General features: G+C 38.6%; 1 protein-coding gene and 13 non-coding genes across 14 annotated transcripts in view; all 14 read right to left on the bottom strand.

The window, feature by feature from the left end:
* Positions 1–5,387, bottom strand: part of LOC124282974 (myb-like protein Q) — a 35,870-nt gene extending 30,483 nt beyond the window's left edge. Inside the window, exon 1 of the mRNA XM_046719027.1 lies at positions 5,268–5,387. Within this exon, the coding sequence (XP_046574983.1) occupies positions 5,268–5,387 (120 nt within the window). The remainder of the gene's footprint in view (positions 1–5,267) is intronic.
* On the bottom strand, positions 371–466 carry Trnak-uuu. Its single transcript has 2 exons — positions 430–466; positions 371–406 (listed from the first exon to the last, which is right to left on the bottom strand). It is a non-coding gene; the product is annotated as a tRNA-Lys (tRNA).
* A 799-nt stretch (positions 5,388–6,186) lies between the features above and the next one.
* On the bottom strand, positions 6,187–6,283 carry Trnak-uuu. Its single transcript has 2 exons — positions 6,247–6,283; positions 6,187–6,222 (listed from the first exon to the last, which is right to left on the bottom strand). It is a non-coding gene; the product is annotated as a tRNA-Lys (tRNA).
* A 519-nt stretch (positions 6,284–6,802) lies between these two features.
* On the bottom strand, positions 6,803–6,898 carry Trnak-uuu. The gene is made up of 2 exons: positions 6,862–6,898; positions 6,803–6,838 (listed from the first exon to the last, which is right to left on the bottom strand). It is a non-coding gene; the product is annotated as a tRNA-Lys (tRNA).
* Positions 6,899–7,416: 518 nt separating this feature from the next.
* Positions 7,417–7,512, bottom strand: Trnak-uuu. Its single transcript has 2 exons — positions 7,476–7,512; positions 7,417–7,452 (listed from the first exon to the last, which is right to left on the bottom strand). It is a non-coding gene; the product is annotated as a tRNA-Lys (tRNA).
* Positions 7,513–8,031: 519 nt separating this feature from the next.
* Trnak-uuu lies at positions 8,032–8,127 on the bottom strand. Its single transcript has 2 exons — positions 8,091–8,127; positions 8,032–8,067 (listed from the first exon to the last, which is right to left on the bottom strand). It is a non-coding gene; the product is annotated as a tRNA-Lys (tRNA).
* A 520-nt stretch (positions 8,128–8,647) lies between these two features.
* Positions 8,648–8,743, bottom strand: Trnak-uuu. The gene is made up of 2 exons: positions 8,707–8,743; positions 8,648–8,683 (listed from the first exon to the last, which is right to left on the bottom strand). It is a non-coding gene; the product is annotated as a tRNA-Lys (tRNA).
* A 515-nt stretch (positions 8,744–9,258) lies between these two features.
* Trnak-uuu lies at positions 9,259–9,354 on the bottom strand. The gene is made up of 2 exons: positions 9,318–9,354; positions 9,259–9,294 (listed from the first exon to the last, which is right to left on the bottom strand). It is a non-coding gene; the product is annotated as a tRNA-Lys (tRNA).
* A 519-nt stretch (positions 9,355–9,873) lies between these two features.
* Positions 9,874–9,969, bottom strand: Trnak-uuu. Its single transcript has 2 exons — positions 9,933–9,969; positions 9,874–9,909 (listed from the first exon to the last, which is right to left on the bottom strand). It is a non-coding gene; the product is annotated as a tRNA-Lys (tRNA).
* A 518-nt stretch (positions 9,970–10,487) lies between these two features.
* Positions 10,488–10,583, bottom strand: Trnak-uuu. Its single transcript has 2 exons — positions 10,547–10,583; positions 10,488–10,523 (listed from the first exon to the last, which is right to left on the bottom strand). It is a non-coding gene; the product is annotated as a tRNA-Lys (tRNA).
* Positions 10,584–11,102: 519 nt separating this feature from the next.
* Positions 11,103–11,198, bottom strand: Trnak-uuu. Its single transcript has 2 exons — positions 11,162–11,198; positions 11,103–11,138 (listed from the first exon to the last, which is right to left on the bottom strand). It is a non-coding gene; the product is annotated as a tRNA-Lys (tRNA).
* A 516-nt stretch (positions 11,199–11,714) lies between these two features.
* Trnak-uuu lies at positions 11,715–11,810 on the bottom strand. Its single transcript has 2 exons — positions 11,774–11,810; positions 11,715–11,750 (listed from the first exon to the last, which is right to left on the bottom strand). It is a non-coding gene; the product is annotated as a tRNA-Lys (tRNA).
* Positions 11,811–12,328: 518 nt separating this feature from the next.
* On the bottom strand, positions 12,329–12,424 carry Trnak-uuu. The gene is made up of 2 exons: positions 12,388–12,424; positions 12,329–12,364 (listed from the first exon to the last, which is right to left on the bottom strand). It is a non-coding gene; the product is annotated as a tRNA-Lys (tRNA).
* A 518-nt stretch (positions 12,425–12,942) lies between these two features.
* On the bottom strand, positions 12,943–13,038 carry Trnak-uuu. The gene is made up of 2 exons: positions 13,002–13,038; positions 12,943–12,978 (listed from the first exon to the last, which is right to left on the bottom strand). It is a non-coding gene; the product is annotated as a tRNA-Lys (tRNA).
* Between the last annotated feature and the right edge of the window lie 261 nt (positions 13,039–13,299).

The following is a 13,299-nucleotide window of genomic DNA, read 5'->3' as shown; positions in this document are numbered from 1 at the left end:
CTACGTTGAATGAATGTACTTTGGTGGCTGGCCCCATTCTATATTCAAGAAACAGCAAATGATCCTATCGGCTATGCACGGGTGAACAATCTAACTGTATATGACTGCGACTTACTGGGATAAAGATGGCCCAGATATGTAAGAGAGGACTTGTCTACGATTCTAGCCATCGTAAGAAAGAAGTGTTGCATGCATTGCGAGCCATTTCATCATTTACTGAATTCTTTCTCATAGACGAAAAGTGTTTTCTCCACTTAGTTCCTTAGTTGTAAATAATGCCAGCCCATTGTATGGATATCACTGGTTGAAATACTTTGTTCTTGCAATGTTCTATAGTATGCACACTGATATTGTGAAATAAAAAGAGGATCGCCCGAACAGGGACTCGAACCCTGGACCCTCAGATCACTCTGATTGTGACAGACCGCTTAAAAGTCTGATGCTCTACCGACTGAGCTATCCGGGCTCTGCTCTGGGCAATCAGATATTTCTATTCAGATGACAGGCGGATGATCACAAACCTGTCTTGACATTTCTGCATCTCCAAAAGGGCATTTTATCTTACTTGTTTCAACACAATTCAAGCTGTAACCATACCAAGTCAACTCTTCTACGTTGAATGAATGTACTTTGGTGGCTGGCCTCATTCTATATTCAAGAAACAGCACATGATCCTATCGGCTATGCACGGGTGAACAATATAACTGTATATGACTGCGACTTACTGGGATAAAGATGGCCCAGATATGTAAGAGAGGACTTGTCTACAATTCTAGCCATCGTAAGAAAGAAGTGTTGCATGCATTGCGAGCCATTTCATCATTTAGTGAATTCTTTCTCATAGACGAAAAGTGTTTTCTCCACTTAGTTCCTTAGTTGTAAATAATGCCAGCCCATTGTATGGATATCACTGCTTGAAATACTTTGTTCTTGCAATGTTCTATAGTATTCACACTGATATTGTGAAATAAAAAGAGGATCGCCCGAACAGGGACTCGAACCCTGGACCCTCAGATCACTCTGATTGTGACAGACCGCTTAAAAGTCTGATGCTCTTTTTTTTCTTTAATAAAATTTTATTACAGAATGTATTGTACATAAAGCATTTATGATGTTACATAAAAGGGCTAAAAGGTATCACAGATGTTGTATTGCATTCAAGTCATGTATAACATTACATGCATTTCATTCTTGAAACGGATACTTAAATACAAGCTTACTACCGTCTAACTCCAGGAAGTTTACTGGCATGATATATCGCTGAATAAACTTATCAGCACGGTTTTCAAATTGATACCTTGACCACAACAGATTAAAGTGTTGTTTTGCGTAACAGTTGAATAATTTTTCCAGACTGAGATTGCATCTCTGTAAAGAAAGAACCGCTCTTTTCTTGAAAACAGAGATTCTATATACAGATAGCAATATGTTGATACTGTGCTCATACGAGAATGATTTGTCATGATTAAAACCAAATAGAAGCCAGGAAACTAACTGGTTAAATGAAAATCCAGTGTCCATCATTAAATCTGTGAACAGAGATTTAAGAACGGAAATTGTGTCATACAATTGATCACAGAATACAAACATATGAAGCAAATTTTCAACTTCAGTTTTACAAACCGGACACAGGTTAGTGTCTGTTTTGCCATATTTGAATAATTTTTCATTTGTGTAGATAATATTATGACTTAACCTGAAATCCAAATCAATTTGTTCAGAGGATTTATCTATCAAGAATACACTTTTCCAAACTTTTGGCCAGTTAATGTCAATTGCATAGTTATCCCAGAATGAAATGGCTGTTGGCTCACAAAATAATGCATTAACAAATAAGGAATAATTAAATTTAACTGTGAGATCGTTAGAAGAAATATTTACATCATCTTTGCAAATAACAGCATCAGAATAATGTTCATTGTTATGTTTTATCGTTTTACTTGACAAAATTGACAACCACTCACTTGGTAATGACTGAATGATAATACAGTATGCTGTCTGTATCTCTGACACAGGTATATCATGTCTGTGGTCGTGTATAATTTCTTTTATTGCTGGAAGAGGTAAAAGCCTGGGATAAACTCATAACAAATATCGGCAATAGTAACAATGCCTGAATCAATGAAAAAATCTAAACAACAGCATTTTGCCCTTATAGCAAATGTGCGGATTATGAAACAAAGGCTGCGACATGATATCCTCGTGCTTAGTGACAAGCAGTCGCCTGCCGCACGTGATTTCGTCCCATGCAATCAAAACCTCAGCATAGAACGTGTTCATATGGGTCAAACCAGGACGACTGTAAACAATACTGAAAATATTTTTCCTTCAAACCCATGTTCATGTATTGGGACATGAACACAGAACACGTTTGCTTCCATACTGCATGGAAATTAGCATCCATGAGTTTTCGAATGACTTTTAATCTAAATGCATATATTTTGTATTTAAAATATGGAATTGATAATCCCCCCTGTGTAAAATGACCACAGCATGTCGACTGCTTGATCAGTGGGGTTTTACCGCCCCAGATAAAATGTGAAATTGCTGAATTTATTTCTTTCTTGCCCACTCTGGAACAGGCACTACATGTATAGTATACCACAACCTTGACATTATGAACGTATTTATCACAATAGACTTACCCTGTAAGGATAGGTTTCTTTGTGACCACAACCCTAACAGAGACTTAATTTTAGATATTTTGGTTTTCCAGTTTTTGCTTTCACATTGAGCTTTATCAGGACCAAGGAAAATCCCTAATATTTTGACACAGTCATTTTTAACAGTAACTGGTAAGTTAAAATTTATATTGTTTGACCGGGCTTTACCTAAACACAGAACTTGAGATTTTGTTAGATTGACCTTTGCCCCGGTTGCATCACAATAGTCATTCACAGTGTCGAAAGTATTATATACAGACTGTGCATCAGACACTGTAACAGTAGTGTCGTCTGCATGTTGATATATTAAAGATGAGCACTGATTTGTGATTTGCACCGCATGTATAGATGAGTTAGCCTTAATGAGTAAGTTCAAGGGTTGACTAACAATAACAAAAATTAAGCTACTGAGGGGATCACCTTGTCGGACAGATTGTTCTATTGGAAAATATGGTGTAAGGTGACCATTGATTTTTTACACTGCTTTTTAAGTCAGTGTATAAAGTTTTGATCCAAGAAATGAATGATGTACCAAAATTTAGTTTTTCCAAAATCTTGAAAATGAATGAATGTGAGACGCGATCAAATGCTTTTTCTTGATCAATCGTGATTAGATATGCATCTTCATTATCTTTATCCACTATTTCTATAACGTCTCTCATAGAGAGAATGTTGTCGGAAATATCCCTTCCTGGAACACAACATGACTGTTCCGGCGAAATTATTTTTGTCATAATTGTTTTTAATTTAAGAGCAAGTGAACGAGATATAAGTTTACAATCAACATTGAGTAACGAAATTGGTCTAAAATTCCTTAGGTCTGTTTTATCACCCCTTTTCTTATAGAAGAGGCTAATAACACCTTTTTTCATTGATCTTGACATGGTTTTTTCATCAAAAATACATTTCACCACTCGTCCAAATATGGGTTTAAGTATCTCCCAAAATGCAGCGTAAAATTCAACTGTAAGTCCATCGTTGCCTGGGGGATTTATTTCTTTTCATACCTTTCAGAGCTTTAGTTAGATCTTCTATGGAAATAGCATCTTCAAGACTTTCTCTATCTTTATCTGGAAGAACATCAGTTATTAAATCTAGAATTTTATCTTGCTTATATAGATCAGTTTCTCCGATTGAATATAACTTGGAATAAAATGAATATGCGTGATCAAGAATATCTTCAGTTCGACGAGTTAAACCATTTTTTGTCATAATTTCTTTGATGCAATTAGATTCTTGTTTACATTTTTCTAAATGTAAGAAAAAGATGTGTTTTTATCACATTCTAAAGCCCACTGAACTTTTGAGCGTAGAATAGCCCCTTGACATTTAGTTTGTTCATATTTCTCCAAATCTCTATGAAGACTTTGGATGTACGTAAGATCATGATTAGGATGTTTAGATAACTTGTCATATTCGCGGCGTAAATTATTTTGCAATTTGTAGTATTCACATTTTCTTCTTTGACTTTTTGAAGAAAATAAATTGCACATTTTTAAGTTTATATTTAAGGTTATCCCACCATATTAATGTTTCTTCTTCATAAAGTGGACATAATAAACTTTCATTGATAATGCTTATCACCCTCAGCCGAAATTCAGTGTTCTGAAGCAACTGATTATTGAAAACCCATAATCCAGTTAACCTTTCTCTACATGAGAGAAATCTAAATTTAGGCATGTGATATTATGATCGCTTTAGTTGAATATTTTATATATGTATTCATTACATGAGGAATTAGGGATCTAGAAATCAAAATGAAATCAATACGAGACTGTTTCATTTCACCTTCGACAATTTGCTGTCGTGTGAATTCTCTCTTATCTGGATTTCTGCATCTCCATATATCACATAGGTTTTGCAACGTATGATGTCTTGTAATTTATGACTACTCTTTATATTAAATGATTTCATATTAGCTGCTCTATCCATGAATACATCTGTTATCTCATTATAATCTCCTGCTGCTATCACATTATCTCCTGATAAATATGTAACTAATAAGTCATAAAATACAATTCTCTCAGTTGCATTATTTGGTGCATAAACATTTACACATGAATACAGAACGCTATCATGTTCAAAGTCACTTTTAAAGTCTACCAGTGTTGTCACAACTGTGAAAATTTACCTTGTTGGGAAACCGTGACGAGAAGAGTATTGCCACTCCCTTCCTTTTTTTCATTGGGACAATTATTAAAAAATATTTGCCCTTGCCACAGATGTTTATAGTGTTTTACGAAATCGTTATCCCAGAAAGTTTCCTGAAGAAAACAAATATCAGCATGTGAATTTTTCACAGTTGTGAAAACATGATGAACTTTAGAAACATCTCTCAGACCATTCACATTCCATGACATGATTACCACCATGACAATTAAGGTGTAATAGAGGTGATACATTGTTAATCTTCGTATTCACATTCAAAGTCATTCACGTCAAGTTTTTACCATCAACTTTACCTCTAGCCTTGACCTTTCTCATTTGCTTCTTACTCATTCCATTCCCTCCATTTACTGCTTTTTCCTCTTTCTTTCCTCAGACAAGCTGACAACTCTTTCCTCATTCATACCTTGTATTTTTTAAATTTGGTATTCTGCTTACCATTGGCTGGAGATGGTTTGTGATCAGTGTTCTCCTCGCCAATAACTTCTTCTCTCCCTTTCCTTCTTCTTCATTCTCACTTTTACTCCCACCCTTTTCATTCTCACTTTCCACATTCATTCTCTCTTGTGCAACATCACGAGGTTCAATGACAGATGCATTATCCGTTTTGTCGTTTACTTTGTTGTTGGTTTTAGTAGGGCCCGACAAAGACCAGTCATTTCCATAATTGGCTGACTCTCCTTCAATCGGTTCCATACATAAACTATATGGATCCACATACACACTGTCTTCGATTGTCTCATCTTCTGAAACAGATGTGTGTCTAGTTTGTTCTGTGACTGGTTCTTCATTCCTGTTTATGTCACATATGCATTGTCTCATCAAATGTTTGCAAGTGCCACAATGTCTTTTTTGTGGACAAGCTCGTGCAATGTGTCCCTTTTCGTGGCTCACAAACCTGTCTTGACATTTCTGCATCTCCAAAAGGGCATTTTATCTTACTTGTTTCAACACAATTCAAGCTGTAACCATACCAAGTCAACTCTTCTACGTTGAATGAATGTACTTTGGTGACTGGCCTCATTCTATATTCAAGAAACAGCACATGATCCTATCGGCTATGCACGGGTGAACAATATAACTGTATATGACTGCGACTTACTGGGATAAAGATGGCCCAGATATGTAAGAGAGGACTTGTCTACAATTCTAACCATCGTAAGAAAGAAGTGTTGCATGCATTGCGAGCCATTTCATCATTTAGTGAATTCTTTCTCATAGACGAAAAGTGTTTTCTCCACTTAGTTCCTTAGTTGTAAATAATGCCAGCCCATTGTATGGATATCACTGCTTGAAATACTTTGTTCTTGCAATGTTCTATAGTATTCACACTGATATTGTGAAATAAAAAGAGGATCGCCCGAACAGGGACTCGAACCCTGGACCCTCAGATCACTCTGATTGTGACAGACCAGCTTAAAAGTCTGATGCTCTACCGACTGAGCTATCCGGGCTCTGCTCTGGGCAATCAGATATTTCTATTCAGATGACAGGCGGATGAACACAAACCTGTCTTGACATTTCTGCATCTCCAAAAGGGCATTTTATCTTACTTGTTTCAACACAATTCAAGCTGTAACCATACCAAGTCAACTCTTCTACGTTGAATGAATGTACTTTGGTGGCTGGCCTCATTCTATATTCAAGAAACAGCGCATGATCCTATCGGCTATGCACGGGTGAACAATATACATGTAACTGTATATGACTGCGATTTACTGGGATAAAGATGGCCCAGATATGTAGAGAGGACTTGTCTACAATTCTAGCCATCGTAAGAAAGAAGTGTTGCATGCATTGCGAACCATTTCATCATTTAGTGAATTCTTTCTCATAGACGAAAAGTGTTTTCTCCACTTAGTTCCTTAGTTGTAAATAATGCCAGCCCATTGTATGGATATCACTGCTTGAAATACTTTGTTCTTGCAATGTTCTATAGTATTCACACTGATATTGTGAAATAAAAAGAGGATCGCCCGAACAGGGACTCGAACCCTGGACCCTCAGATCACTCTGATTGTGACAGACCGCTTAAAAGTCTGATGCTCTACCGACTGAGCTATCCGGGCTCTGCTGTGGGCAATCAGATATTTCTATTCAGATGACAGGCTGATGAACACAAACCTGTCTTGACATTTCTGCATCTCCAAAGGGCATTTTATCTTACTTGTTTCAACACAATTCAAGCTGTAACCATACCAAGTCAACTCTTCTACGTTGAATGAATGTACTTTGGTGGCTGGCCTCATTCTATATTCAAGAAACAGCGCATGATCCTATCGGCTATGCACGGGTGAACAATATACATGTAACTGTATATGACTGCGATTTACTGGGATAAAGATGGCCCAGATATGTAAGAGAGGACTTGTCTACAATTCTAGCCATCGTAAGAAAGAAGTGTTGCATGCATTGCGAACCATTTCATCATTTAGTGAATTCTTTCTCATAGACGAAAAGTGTTTTCTCCACTTAGTTCCTTAGTTGTAAATAATGCCAGCCCATTGTATGGATATCACTGCTTGAAATACTTTGTTCTTGCAATGTTCTATAGTATTCACACTGATATTGTGAAATAAAAGAGGATCGCCCGAACAGGGACTCGAACCCTGGACCCTCAGATCACTCTGATTGTGACAGACCGCTTAAAAGTCTGATGCTCTACCGACTGAGCTATCCGGGCTCTGCTCTGGGCAATCAGATATTTCTATTCAGATGACAGGCGGATGAACACAAACCTGTCTTGACATTTCTGCATCTCCAAAGGGCATTTTATCTTACTTGTTTCAACACAATTCAAGCTGTAACCATACCAAGTCAACTCTTCTACGTTGAATGAATGTACTTTGGTGGCTGGCCTCATTCTATATTCAAGAAACAGCGCATGATCCTATCGGCTATGCACGGGTGAACAATATACATGTAACTGTATATGACTGCGATTTACTGGGATAAAGATGGCCCAGATATGTAAGAGAGGACTTGTCTACAATTCTAGCCATCGTAAGAAAGAAGTGTTGCATGCATTGCGAACCATTTCATCATTTAGTGAATTCTTTCTCATAGACGAAAAGTGTTTTCTCCACTTAGTTCCTTAGTTGTAAATAATGCCAGCCCATTGTATGGATATCACTGCTTGAAATACTTTGTTCTTGCAATGTTCTATAGTATTCACACTGATATTGTGAAATAAAAAGAGGATCGCCCGAACAGGGACTCGAACCCTGGACCCTCAGATCACTCTGATTGTGACAGACCGCTTAAAAGTCTGATGCTCTACCGACTGAGCTATCCGGGCTCTGCTCTGGGCAATCAGATATTTCTATTCAGATGACAGGCGGATGAACACAAACCTGTCTTGACATTTCTGCATCTCCAAAAGGGCATTTTATCTTACTTGTTTCAACACAATTCAAGCTGTAACCATACCAAGTCAACTCTTCTACGTTGAATGAATGTACTTTGGTGGCTGGCCTCATTCTATATTCAAGAAACAGCGCATGATCCTATCGGCTATGCACGGGTGAACAATATACATGTAACTGTATATGACTGCGATTTACTGGGATAAAGATGGCCCAGATATGTAAGAGAGGACTTGTCTACAATTCTAGCCATCGTAAGAAAGAAGTGTTGCATGCATTGCGAGCCATTTCATCATTTAGTGAATTCTTTCTCATAGACGAAAAGTGTTTTCTCCACTTAGTTCCTTAGTTGTAAATAATGCCAGCCCATTGTATGGATATCACTGCTTGAAATACTTTGTTCTTGCAATGTTCTATAGTATTCACACTGATATTGTGAAATAAAAAGAGGATCGCCCGAACAGGGACTCGAACCCTGGACCCTCAGATCACTCTGATTGTGACAGACCGCTTAAAAGTCTGATGCTCTACCGACTGAGCTATCCGGGCTCTGCTCTGGGCAATCAGATATTTCTATTCAGATGACAGGCGGATGAACACAAACCTGTCTTGACATTTCTGCATCTCCAAAGGGCATTTTATCTTACTTGTTTCAACACAATTCAAGCTGTAACCATACCAAGTCAACTCTTCTACGTTGAATGAATGTACTTTGGTGGCTGGCCTCATTCTATATTCAAGAAACAGCGCATGATCCTATCGGCTATGCACGGGTGAACAATACATGTAACTGTATATGACTGCGACTTACTGGGATAAAGATGGCCCAGATATGTAAGAGAGGACTTGTCTACAATTCTAGCCATCGTAAGAAAGAAGTGTTGCATGCATTGCGAGCCATTTCATCATTTAGTGAATTCTTTCTCATAGACGAAAAGTGTTTTCTCCACTTAGTTCCTTAGTTGTAAATAATGCCAGCCCATTGTATGGATATCACTGCTTGAAATACTTTGTTCTTGCAATGTTCTATAGTATTCACACTGATATTGTGAAATAAAGAGGATCGCCCGAACAGGGACTCGAACCCTGGACCCTCAGATCACTCTGATTGTGACAGACCGCTTAAAAGTCTGATGCTCTACCGACTGAGCTATCCGGGCTCTGCTCTGGGCAATCAGATATTTCTATTCAGATGACAGGCGGATGAACACAAACCTGTCTTGACATTTCTGCATCTCCAAAAGGGCATTTTATCTTACTTGTTTCAACACAATTCAAGCTGTAACCATACCAAGTCAACTCTTCTACGTTGAATGAATGTACTTTGGTGGCTGGCCTCATTCTATATTCAAGAAACAGCGCATGATCCTATCGGCTATGCACGGGTGAACAATATACATGTAACTGTATATGACTGCGATTTACTGGGATAAAGATGGCCCAGATATGTAAGAGAGGACTTGTCTACAATTCTAGCCATCGTAAGAAAGAAGTGTTGCATGCATTGCGAACCATTTCATCATTTAGTGAATTCTTTCTCATAGACGAAAAGTGTTTTCTCCACTTAGTTCCTTAGTTGTAAATAATGCCAGCCCATTGTATGGATATCACTGCTTGAAATACTTTGTTCTTGCAATGTTCTATAGTATTCACACTGATATTGTGAAATAAAAGAGGATCGCCCGAACAGGGACTCGAACCCTGGACCCTCAGATCACTCTGATTGTGACAGACCGCTTAAAAGTCTGATGCTCTACCGACTGAGCTATCCGGGCTCTGCTCTGGGCAATCAGATATTTCTATTCAGATGACAGGCGGATGAACACAAACCTGTCTTGACATTTCTGCATCTCCAAAAGGGCATTTTATCTTACTTGTTTCAACACAATTCAAGCTGTAACCATACCAAGTCAACTCTTCTACGTTGAATGAATGTACTTTGGTGGCTGGCCTCATTCTATATTCAAGAAACAGCGCATGATCCTATCGGCTATGCACGGGTGAACAATATACATGTAACTGTATATGACTGCGACTTACTGGGATAAAGATGGCCCAGATATGTAAGAGAGGACTTGTCTACAATTCTAGCCATCGTAAGAAAGAAGTGTTGCATGCATTGCGAACCATTTCATCATTTAGTGAATTCTTTCTCATAGACGAAAAGTGTTTTCTCCACTTAGTTCCTTAGTTGTAAATAATGCCAGCCCATTGTATGGATATCACTGCTTGAAATACTTTGTTCTTGCAATGTTCTATAGTATTCACACTGATATTGTGAAATAAAGAGGATCGCCCGAACAGGGACTCGAACCCTGGACCCTCAGATCACTCTGATTGTGACAGACCGCTTAAAAGTCTGATGCTCTACCGACTGAGCTATCCGGGCTCTGCTCTGGGCAATCAGATATTTCTATTCAGATGACAGGCGGATGAACACAAACCTGTCTTGACATTTCTGCATCTCCAAAAGGGCATTTTATCTTACTTGTTTCAACACAATTCAAGCTGTAACCATACCAAGTCAACTCTTCTACGTTGAATGAATGTACTTTGGTGGCTGGCCTCATTCTATATTCAAGAAACAGCGCATGATCCTATCGGCTATGCACGGGTGAACAATATACATGTAACTGTATATGACTGCGATTTACTGGGATAAAGATGGCCCAGATATGTAAGAGAGGACTTGTCTACAATTCTAGCCATCGTAAGAAAGAAGTGTTGCATGCATTGCGAACCATTTCATCATTTAGTGAATTCTTTCTCATAGACGAAAAGTGTTTTCTCCACTTAGTTCCTTAGTTGTAAATAATGCCAGCCCATTGTATGGATATCACTGCTTGAAATACTTTGTTCTTGCAATGTTCTATAGTATTCACACTGATATTGTGAAATAAAAGAGGATCGCCCGAACAGGGACTCGAACCCTGGACCCTCAGATCACTCTGATTGTGACAGACCGCTTAAAAGTCTGATGCTCTACCGACTGAGCTATCCGGGCTCTGCTGTGGGCAATCAGATATTTCTATTCAGATGACAGGCTGATGAACACAAACCTGTCTTGACATTTCTGCATCTCCAAAGGGCATTTTATCTTACTTGTTTCAACACAATTCAAGCTGTAACCATACCAAGTCAACTCTTCTACGTTGAATGAATGTACTTTGGTGGCTGGCCTCATTCTATATTCAAGAAACAGCGCATGATCCTATCGGCTATGCACGGGTGAACAATATATGTAACTGTATATGACTGCGATTTACTGGGATAAAGATGGCCCAGATATGTAAGAGAGGACTTGTCTACAATTCTAGCCATCGTAAGAAAGAAGTGTTGCATGCATTGCGAACCATTTCATCATTTAGTGAATTCTTTCTCATAGACGAAAAGTGTTTTCTCCACTTAGTTCCTTAGTTGTAAATAATGCCAGCCCATTGTATGGATATCACTGCTTGAAATACTTTGTTCTTGCAATGTTCTATAGTATTCACACTGATATTGTGAAATAAAAGAGGATCGCCCGAACAGGGACTCGAACCCTGGACCCTCAGATCACTCTGATTGTGACAGACCGCTTAAAAGTCTGATGCTCTACCGACTGAGCTATCCGGGCTCTGCTCTGGGCAATCAGATATTTCTATTCAGATGACAGGCGGATGAACACAAACCTGTCTTGACATTTCTGCATCTCAAAGGGCATTTTATCTTACTTGTTTCAACACAATTCAAGCTGTAACCATACCAAGTCAACTCTTCTACGTTGAATGAATGTACTTTGGTGGCTGGCCTCATTCTATATTCAAGAAACAGCGCATGATCCTATCGGCTATGCACGGGTGAACAATATACATGTAACTGTATATGACTGCGATTTACTGGGATAAAGATGGCCCAGATATGTAAGAGAGGACTTGTCTACAATTCTAGCCATCGTAAGAAAGAAGTGTTGCATGCATTGCGAGCCATTTCATCATTTAGTGAATTCTTTCTCATAGACGAAAAGTGTTTTCTCCACTTAGTTCCTTAGTTGTAAATAATGCCAGCCCATTGTATGGATATCACTGCTTGAAATACTTTGTTCTTGCAATGTTCTATAGTATTCACACTGATATTGTGAAATAAAAAGAGGATCGCCCGAACAGGGACTCGAACCCTGGACCCTCAGATCACTCTGATTGTGACAGACCGCTTAAAAGTCTGATGCTCTACCGACTGAGCTATCCGGGCTCTGCTGTGGGCAATCAGATATTTCTATTCAGATGACAGGCTGATGAACACAAACCTGTCTTGACATTTCTGCATCTCCAAAGGAGCATTTTATCTTACTTGTTTCAACACAATTCAAGCTGTAACCATACCAAGTCAACTCTTCTACGTTGAATGAATGTACTTTGGTGGCTGGCCTCATTCTATATTCAAGAAACAGCGCATGATCCTATCGGCTATGCACGGGTGAACAATACATGTAACTGTATATGACTGCGACTTACTGGGATAAAGATGGCCCAGATATGTAAGAGAGGACTTGTCTACAATTCTAGCCATCGTAAGAAAGAAGTGTTGCATGCATTGCGAGCCATTTCATCATTTAGTGAATTCTTTCTCATAGACGAAAAGTGTTTTCTCCACTTAGTTCCTTAGTTGTAAATAATGCCAGCCCATTGTATGGATATCACTGCTTGAAATACTTTGTTCTTGCAATGTTCTATAGTATTCACACTGATATTGTGAAATAAAAAGAGGATCGCCCGAACAGGGACTCGAACCCTGGACCCTCAGATCACTCTGATTGTGACAGACCGCTTAAAAGTCTGATGCTCTACCGACTGAGCTATCCGGGCTCTGCTGTGGGCAATCAGATATTTCTATTCAGATGACAGGCTGATGAACACAAACCTGTCTTGACATTTCTGCATCTCCAAAGGAGCATTTTATCTTACTTGTTTCAACACAATTCAAGCTGTAACCATACCAAGTCAACTCTTCTACGTTGAATGAATGTACTTTGGTGGCTGGCCTCATTCTATATTCAAGAAACAGCGCATGATCCTATCGGCTATGCACGGGTGAACAATACATAACTGTATATGACTGCGACTTAC

The sequence above is a fragment of the Haliotis rubra genome, unplaced genomic scaffold (assembly GCF_003918875.1).
Source record: "Haliotis rubra isolate DU_JTF1 unplaced genomic scaffold, ASM391887v1 Scf308, whole genome shotgun sequence".
Taxonomy (NCBI): domain Eukaryota; kingdom Metazoa; phylum Mollusca; class Gastropoda; order Lepetellida; family Haliotidae; genus Haliotis; species Haliotis rubra.
This window is presented reverse-complemented; position numbering and strand designations above follow the sequence as displayed.